At 35.4% G+C, this 26,180-nt stretch overlaps 1 protein-coding gene across 2 annotated transcripts in view; it reads left to right on the forward strand.

Moving 5' to 3' along the window:
* Nucleotides 1-26,180, forward strand: part of LOC149565469 (zinc finger FYVE domain protein) — a 190,501-nt gene that overhangs the window by 16,011 nt on the left and 148,310 nt on the right. Inside the window, exons 2-6 of one of the 2 annotated variants that reach the window (XM_089819008.1) lie at nucleotides 14,152-14,302; nucleotides 14,617-14,901; nucleotides 15,175-15,342; nucleotides 15,496-15,717; nucleotides 25,562-25,656. In XM_089819008.1, coding sequence (XP_089675134.1) covers nucleotides 14,152-14,302; nucleotides 14,617-14,901; nucleotides 15,175-15,342; nucleotides 15,496-15,717; nucleotides 25,562-25,656 — 921 coding nt within the window. Of the gene's footprint in view, nucleotides 1-14,151; nucleotides 14,303-14,616; nucleotides 14,902-15,174; nucleotides 15,358-15,495; nucleotides 15,718-25,561; nucleotides 25,657-26,180 lie in introns of both variants that reach the window. The other variant, XM_089819006.1, reaches the window with a different exon arrangement.

Consider the following 26,180-nt stretch of genomic DNA (forward strand, 5'->3'; position numbering starts at 1 on the left):
GAGACCACCTCCTTTGTCAATGATGAAACTGCTGTCACCACACTATGCTCACTCTCATTAGCTCCCCATGTGTCTGCACATACAACCGAATCACGATCTTGGGATTTAGTATCACTATGAGTACACACCACTCTGATTTCTAAGGTATGGTCTAAGAAATCAGACTCATCATGACATGAAGTCTCATCACCCAATGCCTTTGAAATGCCTATGTCTGGATTACTCTCGTGCAAACTCACCAAAATAATCCTGACCCTTTGTATTACTTGTTGTTCCATTCTTAAGTTAAATACCATCATCAATATCATTACCTCCATTTGAAATAAATGTTACCTCATGATTTGAACTGCTGTTGCAAATTTCAGAATAGGCCTCACACCTTGGTGTCACATTTCCAACATCTCTAATGGTTTGTCCCTTGATTGTAATCTCTTCCAATTTGTGACTAATGGTTTTATTATTATCATTTAATATTTCTTTCTCTTTTTGCTGCTGAAAAGAGCTTGTAGATAGCCAGTTATCATCTGCTTCAAGTACACCCATAAATTCTGTAAAGGAAAGGAGGTTGCGTATCTCCTTAGGAAGAGAACAATACTAGTGGTAGCTGCTCATAACTGCAACATTGAATGTCTTGGCAAGAGGCATCTTACTTGTGCTTGTTAACGAAGATGAAACCTTAGAGCACTCATTTTTATTTCTAGCCATGGTAGGTTCTTGGTCTATTCCAAACCCTTGCCAAAATGAATTATCAAAACTTTCTAGCCAGCACCTAGATGTCAAAATGAATTGTCAAAACTTTTTATCCAATACTTAGATGCCAAAATGAATTATCAAAACTTTCTAGCCAATACCTAGATGTTGAAATGAATTATCAAAACTTTTTAGCCAGTACCCAAATGCTGAAATGAATTATCGAGACTTTTGCTGAAATCTGTTGTGACAATTTCTTTCTCACAAACGCTATAGGTTGGCAGGATGTAAGCTCTGATACCACTGAAAGATCCTTGATGGATCTCTTCTACTAATCTGCTGTAAATTTATATTTTTAAATTTGTTTTTCCAGTTTATTAAAATTTTCTTGCAGAGCTAGATAGAAGTTGTAGAAGGCTTTGATTGTTTTGTATTTTTGATGATTTTCAATAAGTAATAACAAAAGTACAATAACATGAACTAGTTTTGAAAATGTATTTTAAATATGTTTAAAACAAAGTCGCTTCAAGCAGATTTTCTTAAATATACGCCTAATAAGTACTCGGATGAAGATTTATAATCATATCAAGATGAATACAATGAAGGACAAAGCCAACCTGAAGGCTAAATGAGAATTATGAGCCTAGAAAGAAGTTACGTCTAGATTCGAGCTCTTCAAGTGCTGCACGTTGGAAAGAATATGGCTTGCAGGCGCGGCTGTACAGTTGCAAAGTGTTCACACGTGGATAAAATGTCCAAACCCCAGCTAAAACTCTGACTCAATACTGCGTTCCCCTGAAGAAACAATGCACAATCTCCAAGATGCTTCTGACTGCTAAGAATCCAAACCACTGTTTTGGGAGCTACGTCCCAAACAAGCAAAGCAAGAGGGTTTGGCGTCCCAAATGCTGAAAGCTCAATCAGAGCCCAAAACCCAAATCCAAAATGTAATATGTCAATAATACCTTCGAACTTTGTTTTCATCTCCTTATAACCCACCAAACTTAGCTCAAACCCTAAAAGTGTCTCCATATGGCGTTGGGTTATGAAATAATATATTTCTCATTTTTTAAGTGGTCAAGTATCCAAAAAATGACCTTTTTCCCAATAGAAAGAAATCCGTTCACTGAAATGCTTTGAGTCAAAAAGAAATATTTAGAAAAGTTCAAGACCTTTTTAACGAGCTATTACACCAAGGGATAAGCAATCCAGATGAGGCCAAAAACCCCTTATTACTCCAAAATGGCTATAACTTAGCCTAATTTAATTATTAAACACTAACTTAAGAAATATTAAAAATATAACCCAAATAGACACAAAATGCCCAACTGACATCACAAACCATAAAATCATCTTGTTTCTTATCTGTGAATAAAGTTGGAAATCAAGGATCCACTGGCAGTCTCACCCCTAAAATCTAGGGATGCTCCTAAAATTTAGGAAACAAGCCCTATCCCTCTGAAATTGAACCCGAAGAGTAATCTCATGGAGACCCAACCCTGGGTTAGATCATACCTCTTAAAAAGTAGGAACTGCCTCCTAAAAACAAGGAACGTCTCCCAATTGATCAATAACTGCCAGAACATCAAGTCCCCAACATTGAATAACAATACTGGGTCTCTATCCAACCCTGTCAGCCTACAAGACCCCATAATAAACTGACTCACATGTCTCTGCTAGACTGAGCTAAAAGAGGGGACATGACATAAATCATGTTAATGAATAATCTATTAAAAGAAGAGGTTTGATTTTATATATGAAAGGGTAAATAAATGCGACCAATTTGAATTGGTGTGATGGTTAAAAAAAATCATCCCTTAAAATGGTTATACAAGTCATTTGGGAGAGTTGAAAAAGGAAGGAGATTACTCATGAGAATACCAAAAGGAAAAAAGAGAACAAAAAAGAAAGAAAGAATTTATGTAGGGGGTACATAGAGTGCATAGTGAGGGTCTTGGTTGGGTGTTTGAGTGAAATATCCCAAATGGATATTTGCTCTGCTACTGCTATAATTTTTAATTTTATTTGAATTATATTTTACTGTAGAATTTTTGTGATCTTATAGAGCTAGATAGAAGTTGTAGAAGAATGTTGTTTCTTTTTGTATTTTTCAGAATATAGGTATTGCAATGAATAAATAACAGTAACTAATAAAATATTAGTGATAGAAATCATATGCAACAATACATACTACTTTGGAAATGGTTCTAAAACCGTACCAACAGAGTCTGATTTATTTTAGAGTAGTCCGAATACAGATGTACTTCAAACAAAGTTGACGCCCGCTGAAGACGAGAACCAGCTACAGCCAAACAAGTTCAAATGATAAAGTCCAAATTGCTTCAATAAAACACCCTAGAATTCCTCACGTGAGCTGCTATAAGGAAATGCCAAGTTGAACCAAAGTGGTCGCCTTCCCTAAAATCCATTGCCTGCAAAGTGTGACTGCAATACTAGAAATCGATCCTTTGCTTTGATCAAATTGTATGCATAAGAACCTTTGAATTTGATTTTGTTGAGGGCTACGTCCCAACAAATCTGCTCTCAGCACTAGGGTTTGTGTCCTAGGTGAGGAATTATCTTCCAAAGCAATGGCATCCAAAATAGGTTGACAAAATGATAAAAGATACTCACCTTTAGGTTACCATCTCCTTATATCCCCTCTCCAAGGCAAATCGAACCCTAAAAGAACCCTAAAATGGATTTCATTTGAACTTTATAATATAACATTATTTTCCCAATAAAGGCGTCCAAATAGAAAGAAATCATTACTTTATTAATGACAAATGTCTCCAAGCATCAAATAAGCCCTGACAAGTGATAATCAAATAATAGAGATTGAACTCTTTCCAACAAGCTATCACACATAGGCAAATCGATCCAAATGGAGCCAGAAAACTCCTTATTACTCCAAAATGGCTAAACACTTAGCCTTATTTAAATTATTAAAATGCAAACTTAAGAGAATATTTAAATATATTAAAATATTTCCTAAGTAGCCAAGGAACAACCTAAACACCTCTAAAACATGAAATTGAGTTTGTCACTTGCCTGTGACTGATGTCGGACAACCTAGGTCAACTAGCAGTCTCACCCTCAAATCTAGGGATACTACTAAAAAATAGGGAACACACCCAAATTTTTTGAAATTGAGACCATGGGATGATCTCATAGAACCTTAACTCTAGAAAACGTCAGCACCTCCTAAAAGCTAGGAATCTCCTCCTACAATCAAGGAACTCCCTCCTAAAACCAAGAAATTGCTCTCAACTAATCTACTATTGCCTATAATACCAAATTCGGACGTTGAAACCCTGATTGAGTCCCTGATCACCACTACTAGCCTACGAGACTCCGTAATAGGCTAATTCTCATGTCACTACTAGAGAGAGCTAAAGAGGAGACATGACATTGAGCATTGGAGAAGGGGCACACAATGTGTGCCCAACTTAGGGTACAATGTACACCTGGGAGTGTCTTGGCTAGGGCTGTGGTTTTTTATGCCGCGAGGCATATATTTCATACTGTGAAGGTATGTGAGGTTCTGAGTAAGAACCGAGTCCTCCTGTGAATGCTTACTCTTCTAAAAAGCTAACACTTACATTGATCCTCTGTGTGTTCCCGCATGCAAGAACATTAGACTTCTTTCATTACACAGATATGTATCCATTTATCTATTATGATTGCAAATAATAGTGTTCAATGATTTAATTTAGGTTGTGAACATAAAATTTAATAATGTTTATTCATCAATGTTGATTTATGTTATGACAAGCATTTACATATATAACAAAAGGGTCTAAGATTTAGTAATCAAAATACTTAATTAGGTCTAGGTAAAAAGGAGAATTTCATGAAGACTCTTCATGATCTTTAAAAGATGTGGCTCTTGATGTGAAAGATTGTTCATAAAGACTCTACACAACCTAATTATACTGAAGGATTAGATAATGCAGTAACAAATATCTCAAATATAATGCTGATGCAATTATAGGTACATAGATATCTGCTGTTGCTACCAAGCTCTAACACTCCCTTGAGAAAAGGAGATGTCATATGCAGATTTGATGTCATAATGACAAACACAATAACACCCATGTGTGCCAACATTGAAACTTTATCACGTGATATCATCATCTCAACATGGCATTCGCACCATGGCTACTCCTTGAGGGTGAATTAGAGAAGAGCTAAGTCATGTAGTCTGACACATGACTTCCACCATGGCTACACCTGGATGGTGGAACACGAGCTTTCACCTCAAACTTCTCTCACAAAGAAGAATGCATAAATAAGGGATTGCACCTCAAACTTCTCCCTCACGAAGAAGAACTTATTAATAAGGGATTGCACCTCAAAGTTCTTCCTCATAGAGAAGAACTCATTAGCAAGGCATTGCACCTCAAACTTCGCCCTCACAAAGAACTCATTAACAAGGGATTGCACCTTGAACTTCCCCCTTACAAAGAAAAACTTATTAAAGCACATAAGAGATCATTTGAATACTGACACTCCCCCTTTGCCACACAAGCTCTCTTTGAATGTTATTGAGCCTTAAAATAAGTCCTTCAGCTCATTGAGCTTTCATAATTGAATTCCTTATGTAGTCTCTCATCATTCTTTTGCTTCATGACCTGTCTTGGAAGCACTCTAGAGAGATTAGTAATAGACTCAATCTATGTCACGAAGAGAAATACACCTATTAATGCTAGAAGCATACATGATACAATCTTTCCTATGTTATTGCATAAATGAACTACATAAAATTCATAACCAATATTCAAAGGTATAATAAAAAATACTTATCACTTTATTGTCAATCAGTTTAGCAAAACCCTTTTAGATTTTGATTGTCATATCCCTTAGAGTTAAAGGGACCTGATTGCTATAGCAACATGCATTCATATCTTATCTAAGAATGTCTTAGAGAATCACATTGTTGAAGTATTAGCTACAATAGATGTAATGACCTGCTCGGAGATCCTTGGAACAAGGATAAATATAAGCCAAGATTTTTTTTTAAAACAAGTATGGGTGCACACGACATGCAACATACGAGGATCACAATGATCGCAACAGAAGACTAAACAAACATCCAGACACCAATCGATCTCCAAACACCACTTCTAACCAAAACAATTAACTGTGGAACGACGTAAACAATTTGAATCCGAGAACATTTCAAATTGCAATTCCAAGGTACTCAAGAACACTGCAAAGGGTATCCAGAACACCTCTGAGAAACTTTTGGTCAAAGCGAAAAGGGCTTGCTGTCTGCCCAGACAGGTTTTTCCAAAACCTAGGCGATACTTTAATTCAGCACTGTGCGATACTTTCTAGTATCATACGACCTTTCTAATGGAGGAGTGCGATACTTTTAGGGTTTGGGTACGCTTCTTAGAAGGCGTGCAATACTTCTTAAGTATTGTACGACCTTTCTCTAATGGGCGTGCAATACTTTCCAGTATTGCATGACATTTCTCCTTAAGGTGTGCGATACATTTAGGGATCACACAATATTTCTCCTTTGGGCGTGCGATACTTTAAAGTATCGCCCAATGCTGATGCATGGTTACCTAGGAACAACAAGAAATGCTCCAAGGACAAGTCAAGGGATAAAACAAGAAGTTAGAACCTTCACATCGGGGAGTACTGGATCCACGGTCGAGGCATAGATACTCAAACAATAACTGCAAGACCGAAACTGCGTCTAACCATCTAATATAGCAGTGAAAGGAAATAATTGAAAGCAACATTGCAGTGTACAGAAGCAACATCGTAATGAATTGAAACAACAAGCTAAGTGCGCAATTCCTTGCAACCATAATAGCATCATGAAACCTCGGAGATCCTAGGCATTCTCGTGTGTAACATCCCAAACTGCCAACTAGATAGTTGGAGCTGTCTTATAAGGACGTCACTACTAAAGCGTAATAACATCATAAGAGCATGAAATCTAACATGCTGAACCAAAAGCAATAACTCCAACAAAGCAGATAACATTATAACATCATAATAAGGAAATGCGTCCATACTAACATCATCTAAACATGATATACAAGCATTCCAATGAAAGCATAAATCACAAGAAAGCCTACTTTGGAACTCGAAGTACCAAGTGAAAACATCTAGCAACAGTCGCATTGGGACAATAGATCGTCTCTGTACACTGGTCGCTAGCAGTGGTGAAGGTAGCTACTACTCCCAACCACGTGAAACTCGTAGGTCCACTCTCGCTGTGCTGATGGAGATAATGATTCAACCACAAACACACATAAAGAAAACGTCCTTGGCTAACACTCATGCCAGACAGTATGATGACTGAAACCAAGATCCGAAACAATGCATAAATTACAGGTCTTGGTTAGACACTCAATGGGCTACTATGTAGGGGTTGACATCATGGAGAGTCGCTTGGCATCAACAAGCCCAAGCTAGTATTGGTAGTTGCTCTCCCCAATGGAAGGTGCACATTTTAGTTTTAATTATCTTAAATTTATTACCACCCAGTGTTTTTATTTAGTTGTCACTTACTTAAAACTTCCTCTACGAATCCTCTGGGTAAATGATCACTAGGCTATGAGATAGAAGCCCTCTCCATATGCTACCCTACCCTACCCATGCTCATCCAATGATGAGTGCCTGCAGGCATGCATATTCCCAACTCAACCCCAATGATCATAACTCCCAGAAGTACCATAGAAGATCGGGCCTTGCAAGTCACCCGACAAATGTACGCACGCGTACTTGTGCGTGGCGTACCACCATCACAAAGATCATAACACAAGGATTGGATGAGAACACAAGCAAAATAACACTCAACCGAAACAACTCAAGAGAACGGATGCGACACGCATCCTAATGCAACATAAAAATGCAACAATGGTCTGACTGACATCCAAACGGATGATCCAGGTCCACGACCAATGTCATGTCAAGAAAACCTGAGGAAACAGGGCGGCATGCAAAACGAGGTAAAAACCCCCAAAATTGGAAAACTTTAAAATTAAAACCCATTTGGTCTCTTGGCAAAAAAGCGTTGAAAATCCAATAAAATTTGGGTTTGAACGTTGTATGCAAAAATGACCAGCATAACGGTGTGAAACCCCAAACCCTCATCCCAAAAGCTAGGAAAATGTTCATACTCGACCAACCTGGCAAAACCAACAAACAAAAATGGAGGGGAACACTAGTTATCTGCCTCTAGACAAACAACTACCAAAAATAGATACAAAATCTAAGCTGAAACAAGAAAACGAGAGAGCCCTATCTGACAGCCAAAATGGCTAAAATGGAAGACAACCAGGTAAAATAGATAACCTGTAGATATAGTTGAAAATGATGGCAAAGAAAGGTCTCCTCGAGCTGGATCCAACGAGTCTGTCCTCGCAAAAATCCCACGCCCGTAGCTCTCACAACGAACAAAAAACCAATCTTTAAGAAAAAGCTCTCAATTTTCTAAATTGCAAAAGTGAGAAGTGAGGAATTAAATTCCTCTTTCAATACTTATTCACTTTTCGAGTGAATAATCGATTAGGGCAAATAACCAGTTAGACTGGCTAAACTCCGAATCGATCCAAACGAAAACAAGCTATTCCTAGAAATAGGAATTCATCTATGGCAAAGCTGCCAGAAATTAAACTTAATAAAATTTAAAGTCCGAAAAACCCAAAATCACAGAAATTTCTTTAATAACTTTCACGACAATGCGAACCTTTAAATGCATAGACATGCTCATTGGTCTAGTCACATAATGCAAATGAGTTCAGATTTACTAATCACCGAAAGGTTTAATTTAAACAATTAATTAATGATATGTCGACCATACAGGGATGACATTGGTAAAATATGAATAGCTGAATCACTAACTCCATGTGCCACTGCCAAGGATATAAATCCTGCACACTAGAACACATGATTAAGTGCAATTGTATATAATAACATAGCCGATGCAATAAATGCATTAAATACCAATTCTAACCATTTATTCAATTTATACCTAACACCAAACATTTTGAAGAACACAAACAATTTTTGTGGAGTAGATAGAAGATCAAACTCTTTAAGTTTGTGGAGTTCTTAAGTCGATGAGATGGAGAAAGGCAAGAAATGTTTCCAAAGCAAAGCATGTAGCTCCTGGTATTCATGTTTGAATGATTAATCTTGTTATCCACCTAATGCTAGAAAAGATGAGATCACTTAACCTCATCACGGAAGAAAAGGGCAAACTTCTTGATTCCTTTGAGGTTAGGACTTGATATAAAGAGGATAACAGTGGCAAGGATGTATTGTATTATCTTCATAGTCTCTCTGGTGCAAGAACACTTAGAAGAATCATTGGAGACATGAAGACAATAGGGGCTATTATTGGATTTGGAAAATCAATAAAGGTTAACTATGATGTTTTAAAGCCTATCATGGCATTTGATTGTAATAAAATGAATATAAGGTCAAGAAATCCTTATGGTCCTGAAGGAACCATAGAACCAATATACGAAAAGTAATGGGTCTATAGGTAACAATGAGGTAGTAAGTTTTTAGGAATAAATAAATAATGTAATTGGATCAATTTGTGGGCTTTAGTAATGGTTTTTACTCCATTTGTATCTATTTGTCAAGATTTTAAATTTGAAAATCCAAAATGTAACGGTTAGTTTGGCTTTAGGAGGGAAACTTAGATTTTGAGTTGTTTAGGTCCTAGGAGTTTAATCCTATCAAAACCAATGGGAATTAGTTTGGAAAGTTGGGAAATGAGTTTTTAGAGGCATGAGATGGTATTGTACGAAATTGTACAAACTGCTACAGTAACTTCAATAAAAAGCTTAGTTTCTTGCAATTTCCTTTTGAGGTTTTTGAATGATTCTTGCATAGTTTTGAGTATTCAATTATTGTTGATGAAGTAGAAACTGATTACTACATGTTTCATAATCCGATAAGGAATTTTGAGGGTTTGAACAATCTGATTTTCCAGTTTTTGCTGACTGGTGTAAAACAAGGTTCTTAATTTCATTGATTTGAGGGTTTTTGGAGAATGGGGATCCATCCCATGAATGTTTAGTTGCTGTTTCTCATGGTATGGATCCTATGTAACATATATTTGATGTTACTAATACTTTAACTTGCAGAAGAAGTGGTTTGAAGGGTGTACACCGTGAGGAGAAAGGTGCATGGAAATGGAGACTAGGGTATAGCAGCAAGAGATCTAGCTTAAGGAGGTGGTTATTTTATGTAAAACAGAGTTAGTACATGATCTAGAGATTGTGTTGGATCATTGATTTGGTCTCAGAAGTGTTGGGAGGTTGGATTACCAAGAGGCCCTAGATTTAAGCCTATTTTGCTATGGGTTTTATACTTTTCATATGAAATGAATTTAAGCCTATTTTGCTATGGGTTTTATACTTTTCATATGAAATGAAGTGTTGGGTTCAAATGGGCCATTAAATCCTTTCATTTGGACCAAAATACAACTCTACTGAAAGTGGAAGACTTTGGTAACATGTTTTGCTATAGGTTCCTTTGTAAAAGTGGCCTAATTAGGCCTAAATATAGTGAAATCAGCAAATCTCCATACATTTGGTACAAAGTAGCTGTAGTTGAGCTTTATATATGTTATAGAACTTGCAAAAGGGTATTCGAATATGTAATTTGTTTCTAGGGTTATTTGGAAAAGTTTTGAGAAAACGACAAAAAAAGTCCCAGCAGGGGTAATTGGGCTAGTAGGCCTAGTTGAAGGGTAAATTTGGGTTTTCATACTTGTAGAGTGGTTGGGGTTTTTAAACCTGTTGTTTCATGTCATATTAGGTTCGAATAAGTGATTTGAGGAGTTAGAATCATTGGGCTAATGTGGGTTTGAGTTTTGACCCTTTGGAGCCATAAGGTGCCTTTTGGACACTTAGTGAATACAAGGAGTTTTAAGCTATTTTTACAATTTTTCTGTCAGCTTGAGAAGTACTCTAACAATGATGAAAGATACAAAATGGAAAAGGGATCCTTTCCTCCAACTTAAAAAATGTTCATGCATGATGGTGAGAGATTTAAGTAACATTCAGAAACACCTAGTTATGAAGTTAGAGGTTGTGTCTTTATTGGGTTCTTTCCTATTATCTCATTCTATCTGTGCTTTTATGATTTAGGGTATGTAAAAAGAGATTGCAAGGCAGCTCTTCGGGCTGTGGAGGATGATGATTTGAAAGAATTAGTTGATAGCTAAAACCCTTGGTTGTTCAGATGCTGTAGTGCAGTTTACTATGTGGCAAAGTCAAATTTTGACGACTCAAAAGCTATCTTGGGTGGTTAACTCAATTGGGGAACATCAAAGTTCAGCAGCATCGAATTACATCAGCTCATTTATGTAGATCATTCCTACAAAGTGAGAGGTCTTAGTCAGTTTAGAATGTCTTGTGGCATCCTCGAGTAATTTTCACTACATATTAGAACAGTTCCCTAGACTACTTCATGTGGAGGTTCTAGAGTTTGCGCCCAAGAGCTAGACATGAAATGTTTAAGTAACATAAGAGGAATAGGTGCAAGTTTTTACTGAGTTAGACAACATGAGAAGGGTCGTTGAAGAGCTAATTATAGTTTTTAAAAAGGCACAGAATATAGATGAAGTAATTTTAGCGTGACTAAACATACAACCATTCTTGCAGATTTGTAGGTAGTGAAGGTACCTTGGAGAGGAAGGAAGTATGATGCCTGCATTTGATCAAACACAAAGTCAGAATCATCACAATTGCAAAGATAGCCATGAATGCATCCACAAAGGAGGAAGAAAGGGTGAACTCACCTTTGAGCTTAAATCAACCAAGAAATCCTTAGAAAAAACCCAAATGCCACTTTTGGAGGTGAATAACAACTTGGATCTGCAACAAAATTCAGGGATCAAGAGAATAGAGCATGGACTAAGGAAATTAAGTAGGTAATCCAAGAGTTTGACAGGAATCAAGAAGATCTTGTTTTAGAATAATCTCTAAGATTACTAGAAATACGGGTGGACGTAACTTTGTATCGTAGTTCGTACATGGCAATAAACCAAATTGCTTGAGGATGATCCAATCAGGCGGGAATAAGAAATGATAATATCAAAAGGCAACTCTGCTAGTTTAAACAAGAAAACATGAGTAATTCTAAATTTTTAGCCAGTTTCCATTGAGTTGCTAATATCCCAGACTTCAAAATGAAGTAGAAGATTTTGAAGGTTTTGCATGATGCTCTTATAGTGTGACACTTTTAGATAGTACAATTATTGAAATAACATGATTTTTTAGCAACTCTGTTGCAGTTTTTTCTTATCTCTCATCAAGATTGCTTAAGTTTGTTGAGGGACCCATCATACGTTTGCCCAAGGCACTTAGTAAATATTATATCTGTGCTGTGAATAAGGTAAATGCGTATGGATACTACCATTTATCGTTTATTCAATGCACATTAAGTGGTGGAAATAATCTCTCAAGAGATGATTGGTCCACAAAAGTTTCTTAAAACTATTGTTAGCAATGGAGATGGCAGATATGTTAGTTACTCATCATAGGAATTATCTCAGTTGATAGATAGTAGTGTGCTACACATGTGGATAACAATTGCTATCATTGTCACAAAGGTAAAAATGTTGGCACACAGAGCCATCACAGCATATTCAATTCACTGGTGAAATTACATATTAAGGATGCTTACTATGGACGGATTGGAAAACTTGGAACAATTAGAGCTTGAATTGCTCGAGGAGAAGTAATTTTAGGAAAGGTGGACTTATAATATCCCCTTTCAACAAAGTTGTATTTGTGGACGAAAGTTTGCATTTGTAATCTCCTTAGTCAGTTAATTGAGTTTGTGCAGAATTGCAAATTATTGGAGCTTTAGTGTTGTTGTTCATGATATGCATTTTTGCTTGAGTACACTTTTCCTTTATTTTTGTTGGAGTTTGGGCATTTTCTTTCTTAGTTACCATCTCCTTGCTGCCATGACAACTTGGAGTAACTCCATTTTGCATTTGAGTTCCAAATCTTCCTTTATTTGGGAACCATTATAACCTCCCAATCTTTGAAACCTTGACTCCTCGACTTTGTGCACTAACTATCTTGTTGGAGTTAAGAGTTTTTACTTTCCACTTATGTAGCTACTTATTACACTTAGTAAAGGACATGTTACACCAGAACATCTATTTAGAATCATGGTTTCAAATATCTTGTTATTTGGGTACCTAGTATTCTGCAACCCCAAATTGGGGGCCTTTGGTAGAGTCTAATTTTTTGAACACTTTGGTCTCACCTGACCCTTGGGTACTCCCCACCACAAACACCTCTATGATAACTTCTCTTTTGACAATTATAAGTTTTGAGACATGTCACCGCTATTGTCAAACACCTTTAAAGCTCAACACAACATTTGGATGAGAATCACTCCTTTAACCAATAGGGGCTTCATCCTCAACCCCTCTTGAACTAATATGGTTTTCATCCCCTATCTTGGTATAGATGCTTGAGATGTAGCATTGGAACCTATTTGTTTGAGCATGGGTCCTTGAGATAGTTTTGATTATGTTTTGGTGTTTGATCAAAGTTGTTTTCCTTGACCTGATTTGAATTTAAATTACCATCTACAAGATGGGGCACACGTACTAGCTAACATCATTTTCCTTTGTAGAAGATACTTCAAACTGTCATCAGTTTCCAACATTCATGTTTTGACGATTTCTGTCCATAAACCCATTTAAACTCTTCTAGTGGGAAATATGGGTGGAGCTGGATCCCTGAAGTAAATAATGTCACTGGTGATATGGTACCATAGTTGGAGTGGTGTTTTAAAATAAGCATTATTGCACATTAATGTGCTAATCATTATGTAGGATGAATAGTGAGAAATGGCGAGATTGGTTGGACTTGGGCTATTAGGGATATCTTGTTTTTCATACCACAAGTTAGGGATTAGGGTTTGGTTAGAAGGGAAAGAAGGTGGGGGAAGCTATGTTTGAATGAAGAGGTTTGAAACTGTCATAGGAGTAGAGAAGAATGTGGACATGGGAGGAATTTCACGCTGGGAAGGGAAGCTCTGAAACTTTGATGGCTTGCGCTAAATGAGAAACTTGACCATGCCTCCATATACTTTTTGTAAGACTCTAGAGAATGATTCACACTTCTGTTAAAACTTGTATTTGTTAAATGACCGTGGTAGTTTTGTAAACTTATTTTTGCACTGATCAATTTTCTTAGTGATAGTATAGGAGTGTTATCTAGAGGCCAAAATCTGTAGTAAATTTCAACGAGTCTCGCCTTTTGCAAATGAATTCATACTTTGTTACCCATTGAAAAAGCATGTGAGGTCTGATGTTGGTCATTGTTGTGTTTTTATTTTTTGTTAGACTTCCAGAGAATGGGTTTGCACTTATTGTTGAATTGAATTTATTTCTGAAGCTTTTTGGTTTGACATAAATTTTTATTCCTATGAAATGCATATAATTTGCAGGTCGAGTATACGTGATCTTGTCAAGGTGCTGAAGACCCCAGATGATGATATAGGAAGCCAATGGTTTCACTCACAAATGCAGGAACAGATGTTGAAGATTTATGAAGAAGTCTTGGCATCCAATAGCAAACAACTCATGAAAATGCTTGAGGTAATGAAAATATTTAACATGAGTATAGCTTCTATTTATTTGTTGAGATGGCTATTTTTGGTTGGTGGTGACCGCCAAGTCAAAAACCTATTTTGGCAAAATAAAGATGAGATACTGTTGCTTATTGGTTTCACCAGGGTTTTGCATCACAGTTATATGATTCTGAATATGTTAGACCTTATTTTAATAAAAAAAGTAGAATAGGCTGCTGAGTTTTAGATTGTGTTTGGTTTACCACATTTTGGATTTTTTAAAAATGATTGACTGCCTTTGGATGGAAGTAATGACGAACATTTGGCTGCTCTGTTTTTTAGGATATACAGGATGACTTGATTCATGAAGAGGTTGAGATCAACAGAGTTTGCAATGAATACTCTTTCCCACCCCCACTGCAAAAGCTTGATAGATTGCTTAAGGCTTTACATTCTGGGCACATTACTCTTTCAATAGATTTATCTACAGCTGAGGGTCTGGTAATTAAATCTTGCAAGCAAGAGCTGTATCATTTTGCTCGAGTATCTGGAGAACATGTCCTTGAGGTTGTTTTGAAGGCTGCTCTCTTTGCTGTCAAGAATGAACACCTACAGGAGGCTAGCAATGTATGGTTATATAGTGATTGTGCTGTTCAATAAGGTTATAGTTGGTAGGCACTTATTGTAGTATAGAAATACGTTGTTCATTTTGGTAGAATCTACATTTATAGTTAAATGGTTCTCTAAAATAATGAGAATTCTATGAAATAAAATTGTTTGTGCTTCTGTGTGGTTTTGGTGTAAATTTCTTTGGATCCAAGTTTTGTTTTATACATGGTTTTTATCTTTTCCAGACAGCATCCAACATATAGCATTAACTAATATTTATTCTCAATGCAGATCCTTGCACTTTATCCTCGTCTACAACCACTGGTTGCTGCCATGGGTTGGGACTTACTGAGTGGGAAGACAACAGCTCGAAGAAAAATGCTGGAGCTTTTATGGACAACCAAATCAGCTCAATTAAGGCTAGAGGACCTTTCTATATATGGAAGACAAGGAGAAGAGGTAACATTTTCTAATGTAAGCTATACTTCATGCATTATTAGAGTTGATCATGGCTACTGTTCTGTTATTTTTCCTCAGGTTCTAATTTTATGACAGTAATATGCTATCAGCACTGTTCAAAAATCTCCCATTCTAATTTTTACATCGATGCAGATCTGCTGTGTAGAGCATCTTTGTGATCATCTCTGCTTCCGTCTGGAGCTTGCTTACTTTGCTGCTTGCAATAATTCTGGTCAAAACTGGGATCCCAAGACTTGTCTATTATTTTCAGGCAAAAAAGGGAAGATAATAAGTGAGGATACAGATGGAGGGCCATTAGATTCCTTTGTTGCAAATTTTGTACTTGAACGTCTTGCTGTGCAAACTCCTCTAAGGGTAAGCAGTTTTGATATTTAGCAATATTTACCCAAATTTTTATCTTTCCAAGATTTACAATAGTTTCTAATAAATATTTTAAGTAAAAGGCAGCTGATAGTAATTGCAAAATGATAATGAGAAACATATAGAATCTCCATCAAAAATATGTCATGAGGTTGTAGGCTGTAATTACTTTTGGGATGGAATTGTGTGAGAAAGGAAGGAATACCCCTTAAAATAGTGTAGTGCTCTGGGTAAAAATTGTATAGGTGCATATTATGAACATAGAAGTGTGAAAAGATTAACCTGTATATTTCATACTGACATACAAGAAGCACTTATGTATTCAACTATCAAAATGCAAGTACTGAATTTTGCCTTTTGATAATTCATGGTAGTGCATCAAAACATGGTCTGTTGGAATTTAAATTTCTTTATTCTCTTTTGTCTTTTGAGGGTTGATCCTTGAAATTGCTGCAAAGAAATCCCTTACAAGGCCAATGTTTGACAACCTAGGTTATATGGCAATCTTTATTTGTATGGCTTATTGACGTTCTACAAAGTACATAGTGGCTTTAAAATTTATGAATGACAGAGGACTTTCAACAGCTTTCATTAAATTGATAAATTCTTGGGTCTTGTTAAAAAATATTTTTGACCTGCCAAATCATTATAGAATCCGAGTCTAGAAAATAATTTTAATGATATTTGTTTCTTTGAATTTTTCAATGAGACTACCCAACTTTAAAGAGCAATGTATGTTGTTATAGAATTGTCTGTAACCCACCACATGCCATATTGTATATAAATAATGCTTGCAATGTTTAATGATGCTAGAATTGCAGGTGCATGTGTTTTGCAACAATCTGGACTAGTGATATGAATTTGAATATAAATGTTATTGTGGGAATCTGTGTAATAAGTTGCACAATCTATTTCATAATAAAATCCTGAAATATCTTCCTTTTAAATGATTTGAGTGGTGCATTGTTTCTTTACATTTTTGGGGATGACAAAACTTTCTTAGATTTTTGGGATAGTGGGAGTATGGCAATAAAAATACATGTATGGTAATATTCAAATATTTAAAACACAAATAAATAAAACTTGCCTGAAAAACGTAAACAAAATAAAAGAATTTTGAAAGTTGAAAACCATGATCATTAAGGTTTCAGAATTAAAGCATCAGTCTGAAATTGACTCAATTATGATATCGGTGAGTTTACCTTAGTGGATTTTTGTTTCTTTTCATAAACACATTCAGTGTATTTTATTTGGAAAAGCATAGGATAGATATCTATTTTTTCAGGCAGCTTTCTATACATCAGTACTTCAAATTTGACTTGATCTCTAGAACAAAGCTCTTATTGGCATTTAAATAAGCCTTCAAAATCTTCCAATAAGATGAGATCATATTTACAGATCACCAACTTAATTATTGCTTGTTTTATTCCTTGCTTCTAACCAGAAATACCCTCATGTTTACATTCCCTCTTTTACCTTGCAAAATGGATGCCGAGAAGTTGATGATTTATCATTTTGTTTGTGAGTGCATTTTGGTTGAATTGGAGATTGGCTGAGCAATGTGTATATTCAGTTTGTCTTGATCTCTCTTAGAAATTCTCTTAGTTTGAGATGGCTTCTCACTATGAGCATTTCTTTCAAGCTGTTGGCAACACCATTTTATATCCCAATTATCTTGACCATTAAGAGTTGAGAGATCGACATAATTTGTGGTTTCATGTGATATGACCTTCAAGATGCTTGACTTCATCACAACCATTAATTTGCACTGCTATATGCTGATTGAATATTTGTACCCCAGTTTTAGGCCTATTTGGTGGTTGTATGTTGAGATAATGCAGTAACTCATTCTCTAGGCTATGATCTATTGTAAATCCTGAGCCTTTTTGGTTTGTATATTTTCTGCAAATTCTGTTTTAAAACTCAGACATCTATAGTATTCTTTTAATTGCTGAAGATGATCTTAATGTTCAGAAGGTAGGAAGAGTTATCACCTTTAACTCTGATCTGAATTTGTTTTATATCTGCAATATATTCGTATAGGTATTATTGCTTGAGGGAGCAGACTTGTGTTTATTGTGTGTCCCCAAACTACAATAAAACCTACCCTTTATATCAAGACCAAAGGGCATGTCCCTTAAAGGGACATGGCCCTCTCTAGGTCGGCCCAAACACCACTTGTAGAAATTGGCGCCTAGAAGGAAATAATAAAATGTTTAATTAACATAACAATTTGTTATAGTTAGTACAAGATATAATTTCTGCCAAGGATCGCCACCCATTTTAATGCCAAGTCTAGTGTATATATATGCTTTCTATGATATAATGGGAGAAGATTAAGGTGCGGTCTGCACTTCTCAAACAAGTATGAATATCATGGTTAACACTCCCTTTTAACTTGATAATCATACTGAGAGATAACATATCTAGCATCATCAATTACGATGAATAAGCACAGATTGATACTCTATATCTATCTGAATTTTTCGAGAAAAATGGTATCATATAGCATATGATACTGAGTCATATAACCATCTTGTGATATGACTTATCACTTTATATCAGTGACGTTAGTATTGCATGTAACGCAATACACAGGATAAAATTTGAAGAACGATTAAGTTCATAATTTATCTAGGTTGTGATTCATAGGAATTGGCAATACTATATCACAACTTGATCTTGAGTTAAGATCTACCAAAACACCGGATAAAGTCTGAAGAATAAATTCTTCCTTTATCCAAGTTGTGATTCATAGACATGGAAATGCTTATGTCACAAATGATCTTGAACTCACCTGATCTAACAGTAGTTCTATACTGTTCAATACATTATTTGAGGGATCGTCATCTCTCATAATGTTTTTAATACAAGTATTCATTATCTCAGAGATTGTCACCTCGTAAATAATGAATACAGATGGTGGAGCCTATAACAGACAGTCAATAGCCTGACAAATAAAATAATTTTATTAATAATTTAAAGAATACAAATGAATTACAATTCAACCATACCAAGTCTTTTTCTAAAGTGATCTATCTTCACTCTAGAGAGAGGTTTGGTGAGAATGCCTGCTGTCTGATCTGTAGTGCAAATGTATTCTAATTTTATAGTATTCCTATCTACCATATCTCTTACATAGAATTTCGTTATGCTTGGACCTGTCATGAAAAACTGGATCCATGTAATAACCCTCCCTTGGCTACAACTTAAGCAATTCCAATTCTGACTAATTTTCACCAATTTGTCCTCACAAATCAGATGTTTGGCATTTTGTCAAACCATTGGCACATAACTGATCAATATTGGAATGTACATGCTTTTGAGTTCTGGCATATATGAATTGCAAATTAAATACATTCAAATGAAAATACTGAAACCAAATGCTAACTGAAATCGTTACTCGTGCAATAGCTAAGAGAGGATCAAATTCCAATGAGATCCAATGTTGAGACTAATTCTTTTAAACCTCAACAACCAAACTAATTACAATCTCTCACCACCATGAAACAAATATATAAATCTGATTGAACAGTAGTAAAGTAATAACACATAGAACCTGAACTTTGTTCCCACTTTGCACAATGCAAAAGTTCTGCAATTTCCTCCAAATCACAATGCAAATGCCACAGTGAAGAATATGCAGCAATTATCAGTTTGCCGACCACTAATTACACCTGCAGCTGAGATAAATGCCTCCACACTGACTGGATAGGAGTCGTAGGTTCAACCGTGCCACCAGAAATGCCTTCTCCTTAATGCTGACCCAGCCGCAATGCAATGAATGTCTTTGGCCGCCCTTGAGAATGCAGAACGCTGTGTGCAAATGGCATGCAATGGGCTGTTGCTGAGACGTGACTCCTTATAACCCTTAGTACGACAATATAATGTTGCTGTCCAATCCCCTCTTAGTTACAGCTGCCAGTATATAGACTTCCAGAATTAAATCGTCCTCCAATGTGGTCTCACAGCAAAGAAACATAAACTCAGCTGTGAATGACCACTTCTCAGAATTACTACGCCAATCTTCCAGACACATATAATGACATTTCAGCAGTGATTGCAAACATCAGAAACTTAGAGACATTTCTACTTCAACAAGGGCTCACAATTCGCACTTAGGTAAAAGCCACAAAGGCACAAAAAACAAATACATATCCAAGCATGGTTTGCCAATGAAATGAGCTCTCATTTATAAGCTTTCGTTGGCCAAAGTTTTCTTAAAACTCTACTTCAGAAATTGTGGAAGTTTCCCAAAAGACTCAACACTAGAAACTTTCCAACTTGCTTTTTAGAAATACCTCTTGAAGTTATTATTATAATAATATAAACATTATGATAATAATGCAACTCAACGATTAATAAATAAATAAGAGCTCATGTAATCTATTACTTTATTAACTGCAGGTGACGACCAACTATTGAAGCCATCCACTACACTGCAAAAAATAGCAACTACTGAAAATAAACTTATTAAAAATAGTAAGTCCACAACTGAGACCCCCAAAACACCTTGTTAGCTCACGAGGGTTGCTATGATGAGCTAACTCCATCAACTACATAGACCTGCCAAAATTGGGGACATTACAATTCACCGAAAACTTGATGGAACTTTGATTATTACAGTGAATAATCGTAGGATTCATGGCTTGACCAAATAATCCCACAAGAAACTTCCTTAGCCAAACTGCTTCTCGAGAGGCCATCACTACTGCAATGTATTCGGCTTCTGTGGAGCTTTGTGCTACTGAAGACTGTTTTCTACATATCCAAGATATCATTACTGATCCTAAACTGAAACAACATCCTGAAGTACTTTTTCTGTCTTTAACACTTCCACCCCAAAGTTGAGTCAGTGAATTCATGTAAATCTAAGTCAACTTTCTCATATTTGAGCCCAAGATTAAGAGTGCCTTGTAAGTATCTCATAATGTGTTTTACTGCAACTAGGTGAATCTCCTTTGGCTTACACATAAACTGACTTAAGGCATCAACAACATAGGAAATATTAGGTCTTGTATTTACCAAGTACACAAGGGATCCAATCATCTGTCTGTAGAGAGTAGAATTTATGGAAGGTGATTTTGCTGCTGCTTCTTTAAGTTTATGTAGATTAGTCTCCATTGGAGAAGACATAGACTGCAATTCCACATTCCAAATCTCTTCAAAATATCTGATGTATACTTCCCTTGATTAAGTATAATGCTGTCAAAATTCTGTTGTACTTCCAGTCCTATGAAGTAATGAAGGAGTCCCAAGTCTTTCATCTCGAATTCTCTAATTAGATCTTTCTTGCATTGATGTATGAGATGATCATCACCTATTATTAGTAAATCATCAACATACAATATCAGAATTACCATATCATCTTTATCCCTTTTATAATATAAATTTGGATCGACTTCATTTTTGGAGAATCCTAAGCTAGTGAGATACTTATCAATTCTTTCATAGCAAGCCCTTGGACCTTGCTTAAGCCCATAGAGAGCTTTCTTGAGCCTGCAAACAAAAACGTTAAGATCATGACTTTCAAATCTTTTAGGTTGCTCCAAATATACTTCTTTTGTAATCTTTCCATTTAGGAATGTTGTTTTTACATCCATTTGATGTACTTTCCATCCCTTCGATGCTGCAATGGCTAGGATTGCTCTTGCAGAGGTGTATTTGGCAACATGAGCAAAAGTTTCTTCATAATCAATCCCTTCTTTTTGAGAGAATCATTTGGCTACAAATTTGGCTTTATATTTTTCAATGCTACTGTCAGCAACATGCTTTATTTTAAATATCCACTTGGAAGAAACAATAGATTTTCCTTTAGGTCTAGGAACAATTTCCTTAACATCATTCTTCATAATAGATTGGTATTCTTCTATCATAGCTTCTTTCCAAGCTGTATGTTTAATAGCATTTGAAGTATTGGTTGGTTCCGATTTAGACAAATCATTCATGTTTGCTGTATAACTAGAAATTCTTTTGGGTCTTTTTAGATTGGTATTTTTCTATCATAGCTTCTCTCCAAGCTGTATGTTTAATAGCATCTGAAGTATTGGTTGGTTTCGATTTAGACAAATCATTCATGTTTGCTGTATAACTAGAAATTCTTTTGGGTTTTTTGCTTTCTTTGATTGTTCCGGAAGGTGCAGTAAAGTCTTGTGCTTCCTCGACTGTTTTAATGGCCCAAAGTGGTCTTTTCTTTGAATTTTGAGTTTCTCCAAGGTTAAGATTTTGAATTTCATCTTCAATTTCTTTAATGTTGTCCCTCTGAGACTCAAATTCAACATTTCTTTTAGAACTAGTTAATGGAGAGTGTTCTTCAGAACTTAGGGCTCTTTTGAATGTTGAATCTTCTTCAAAAATTACATCCCTATCAAGTTCAATATTTTTCTGACCAAGTATGAAAATCCTATATGCTGTAGATGTTTCACCATACCCTACAAAAATGCCTTTCCTCCCAGAGGGTTCTAACTTAGTTCTCTTTTCTTTTGGAACATGGATATATATAGGGCATCCAAAAATCCTAAGATGACTTATATTGGGTTTAACCTTAGTAAAGACTTCTTCAGGAGTTTTATCTCTAAAGTAGGAGTGAGGGCTTCTGTTTTGAATATAGACAACAATACAAGAGGCTTTTGCCCAAAGATAATATTCTAGATTTTGATCAAATATTATAGCTCTAGCAGCTTCTATAATTGTTCTATTATTTCTTTCTGCTGGGTTATAAGGAATAGTATACTTCCTTTTAATTCTTGTTTCTTTACAAAACCTTTTAAACAAATCTGAGGTGTATTCCCCTCTATTATCAGTTCTAAATTTTTGAATTTTATGTCTTGATAAGTTCTCAGTTAATGTTTTAAATTCTTTAAATTTCTTTAGGATTTCTTCTAATTTTTTGCATTTTAAGAAGTAAATCCAAGTTTACCTAGAGAAGTCATCTATGAACAAAATATAGTATCAGAATCCTCCAAGAGAAGGAATAGACATAGGTCCATATAAATCTGAATGGATTGAATTCCAAAACATTGTTGTTTTTTCTAGTTCTATTATGAAATGGACTTTTGGTGTTCTTACCCAGAGTGCACCCTTTGCATATGCTTGAGTGGTCTTTATTTAGTTTAGGAAAACCAGTAACAATCTTCTCCATATAAGGTTTTGAAATTTAGATGTCCAAACCTTCTATGTCATATTTCATTTATGTTTGCAGTTTCATGAATTAAGGCTTGAATAGGTCGATTAGATTTTGAATTTAATTCATACAAATACCTTGTTCTCTGACCAATCAATTTTTCTTTCTTTATTGAGGAGTTCTTAGCCTCGGTTATTACTTTACCGTCCATGAATGCAACATTATGTCCATCATCTTCAAGTGCTATGATCGAGATTAGATTTCTTTTTATTCTTGGTACATAGAGTACTCCTTTGAGAAGAAGAGAATTTCCTGATTTTAGTTTCAAGGTGCAATTTCCAATTCCGTCGACGAAATGTGCTAAATTATCACCAATGGTGACTTCGCCATTAACTTTTTCTGATATAGAGTCTAGTGCTTCTTTGTATCCTGTAATATGTCTAGATGATCCACTACAATCACCCATGCTTTACTTGAGATTTCATTTGATAGTGACGAATATAATACACAATTCTCAAGATCATAGTTATCTTCTTCCCTAGTAACATTTGTATAGTTCGCTTGTTGTTTAGAATTTTGAGGGCAATTAGATATGTAGTGTCCAAACTTTTCACATCTAAAGCACTTTATTTTGGATAGATCTTTTTTAGATTTATCATTCTTTTGATTTCCCCTTTTTTTCTTGAAATGTTTCTTCTTGCTTTTATAGGAGTTTGTATTAAAAACATGAAGTTCTTCATCTTCTGTTTTCAATTTCCCTCCTTTCTTTAGTTTTCTGGATTCTTCCTGAAGATAATCTCCCTTAAGTCTATTGAAGTCGGGAAGTTTATCTCTTGCACTTACTCCTTGTGCGAAAGTTTCCCATGAACCTGGTAATCCATCTATGGCCATCAGTGTTAGTTCCATGTCACTAATGATGGTTCCTATACTTGCAAGTTCATCTCTTAGGCTGCAACCCTTAAGAAGTAAGAATTCATCGATTCTCCCTTCTTTATTTGTATGTGATTTAGTTGCCTTTTTAGTGCAAGAACTTTAGTTGCATTGTTAACCTCTTATGCATTTAGTAGTGCATTCATCATAGCAAATATTGTTTGATGTTTTGTTAGCATAGGTACTACATCATTTTTGACTCCATCTAATATGATCTGAATAGCTTTCCTATTTCCTTTAATCTAGAAGGACCTATGAGGTTCAACTGTAGGTTGTCTGGATGCTGATTCAACAGATTGTTTTACATCATTTTCTTCAAGAACCATCATGATTATGAATTTCCAGGCATCAAAGTGTTCTTTCCTATCAAACCTATCATTGGGTTTGATTGTGTATGCCATTGAAGATAGGAGAATGATGCTAGATATATATAAGGTCTGATTACTTAATTTACAGAGCCTAAGTTCGACTACCAAAGCTTTGATACCATGTAAAGTTTTTGCAAATTCTGTTCTAAACTCAGACTTTATAATATCCTTTTAATTGCTGAAGGTGATCTTAATGTTCTGAAGGTAGGAGGAGTGATCACCTTTAACTCTGATCTGAATTTGTTTTATATCTGCAATATATTTGTGTAGGTATTATTGCTTGAGGGAGTAGACTTGTGTTTATTGTGTGTCCTCAAACTACAATAAAACCTACCCTTTATATCAAAACCAAAGGGTATGTCCCTTAAAGGGACATGACCCTCTCTAGGTCGGCCCAAACACCACTTGTAGAAATCGGCACATAGAAGGAGATAATACAATGTTTGACTAGCTTAACAATTTGTTATAGTTAGTACAAGATATAATTTCTGCCAAGGATTGCCGCCCATTCTAATGCCAAGTGTAATGTATATATATATGCTTTCTATGATATAATGGGAGAAGATTAAGGTGCGGTCTGCACTTCTCAGACCAGTATGAATATCATGGTTAATATTTAACATGGTTATCATCATAATTTGGTGCCTATCCTTTGTCATGGTTATATATGTAACTTCATTTTTATATCAGAAACTCACAGGGGCCTTGTACTCCTTTTTATTATCTAAACTAGATGCGTTTGGTCCTATAATATTTAAAGCAATTATTTTCAGAAAAGGGGTAATTTGAAGAATATTAGATGGAATACTTGCTTTTTGTAGCCTCTTTCAGCTATCGGGGGTGTCAAGCACATGATAATTACTGTGGTCAATAGCACATATGGCAGTTTATGTGCCAGATGAAGTTCTCCTCTGGCAGACACCATTGCATGCAAGAGATCTTTTTTGTGCACTTAGAATTTATAAATTATTCTCTGATGTTCACAGCTTAGGATATAGACAGACATGTGCATTTAGCATTTTGAGGATTGTTGTCTGTAGAAACAAGAAGGTGCATAATATTTCTGTATCTTGTTGTGTATACAGTATGGCTTTTGCATTTTTTATCTCAGTTAATGCCATGGTTATTTGCTTCTTCAAATTCTTAGTTTCATTTTAAGATGTGCATTGTTTTTTGATCTTGTTCTTTTTGTACGACTGATTAACTTACTATAGTTTTGTGCTCCATTGGTACTTTGGCTCTTGATGGGAATTAATCTATTGCAATCTTTTCTGTTATGAAAAGTATGCATTTTTTTGGGAAGGTGCTCTTATGTAATTGTTTTATTTGTGTTGACAATTTTGTAATGATCACGTATTTTCTTTTATTTTTTCATAATGCTGTACAAATCAAGTATTTGTTGTTTTCTTCTTTGTAGGTGTTATTTGATGTTGTTCCAGACATCAAGTTTAAAGATGCATTGGAACTTGTGAATATGCAACCTGTTCCAGGTGCAACTGCAGCATGGCATAGGTGAGATAAGCTCAAGAAAAGTTTTTTGGTACCTGACATTAATTGCTAATTAGATTTTGATAAATAAAATGTTCTGAATGTATGAACTCTTTGAAAAATTGAAAAGTATAATTGTATTTACAAAACGGAGAATATATATAATTTATAAATGCTACTAAAAGTGTTAACAAAAAAGAAAATTTGTCTAACTAATGACGAATAAGAAAACAGATTAATACAATTAAAAAAGAGTCTAAATGACCATTAACGAAATAGACTAAAAATGGCCGACTGACTTAACTGATTTAAAAACATTAAATATATCAATACCCACCATGTAAAGACAGTTAATTGGATCGTTGATTTATCTAGTCAACAGTAGATTAGATATCTGTTATGCAGTTAATGCTCTTATTTAATTCATGTGTGAACCAAAACAACTACATTTAGTTGCTGTAAAGCATATCATTACATCCAAGATTTTGGGGTCTCCATTGAGATCTTTGAGACATCTCTGTGCCTGAGACATGTTCAGCAATCATTTG

This window comes from Cupressus sempervirens, chromosome 3 (genome assembly GCF_028749045.1).
Source record: "Cupressus sempervirens isolate cs-2001-9-10 chromosome 3, ASM2874904v1, whole genome shotgun sequence".
Lineage (NCBI taxonomy): Eukaryota > Viridiplantae > Streptophyta > Pinopsida > Cupressales > Cupressaceae > Cupressus > Cupressus sempervirens.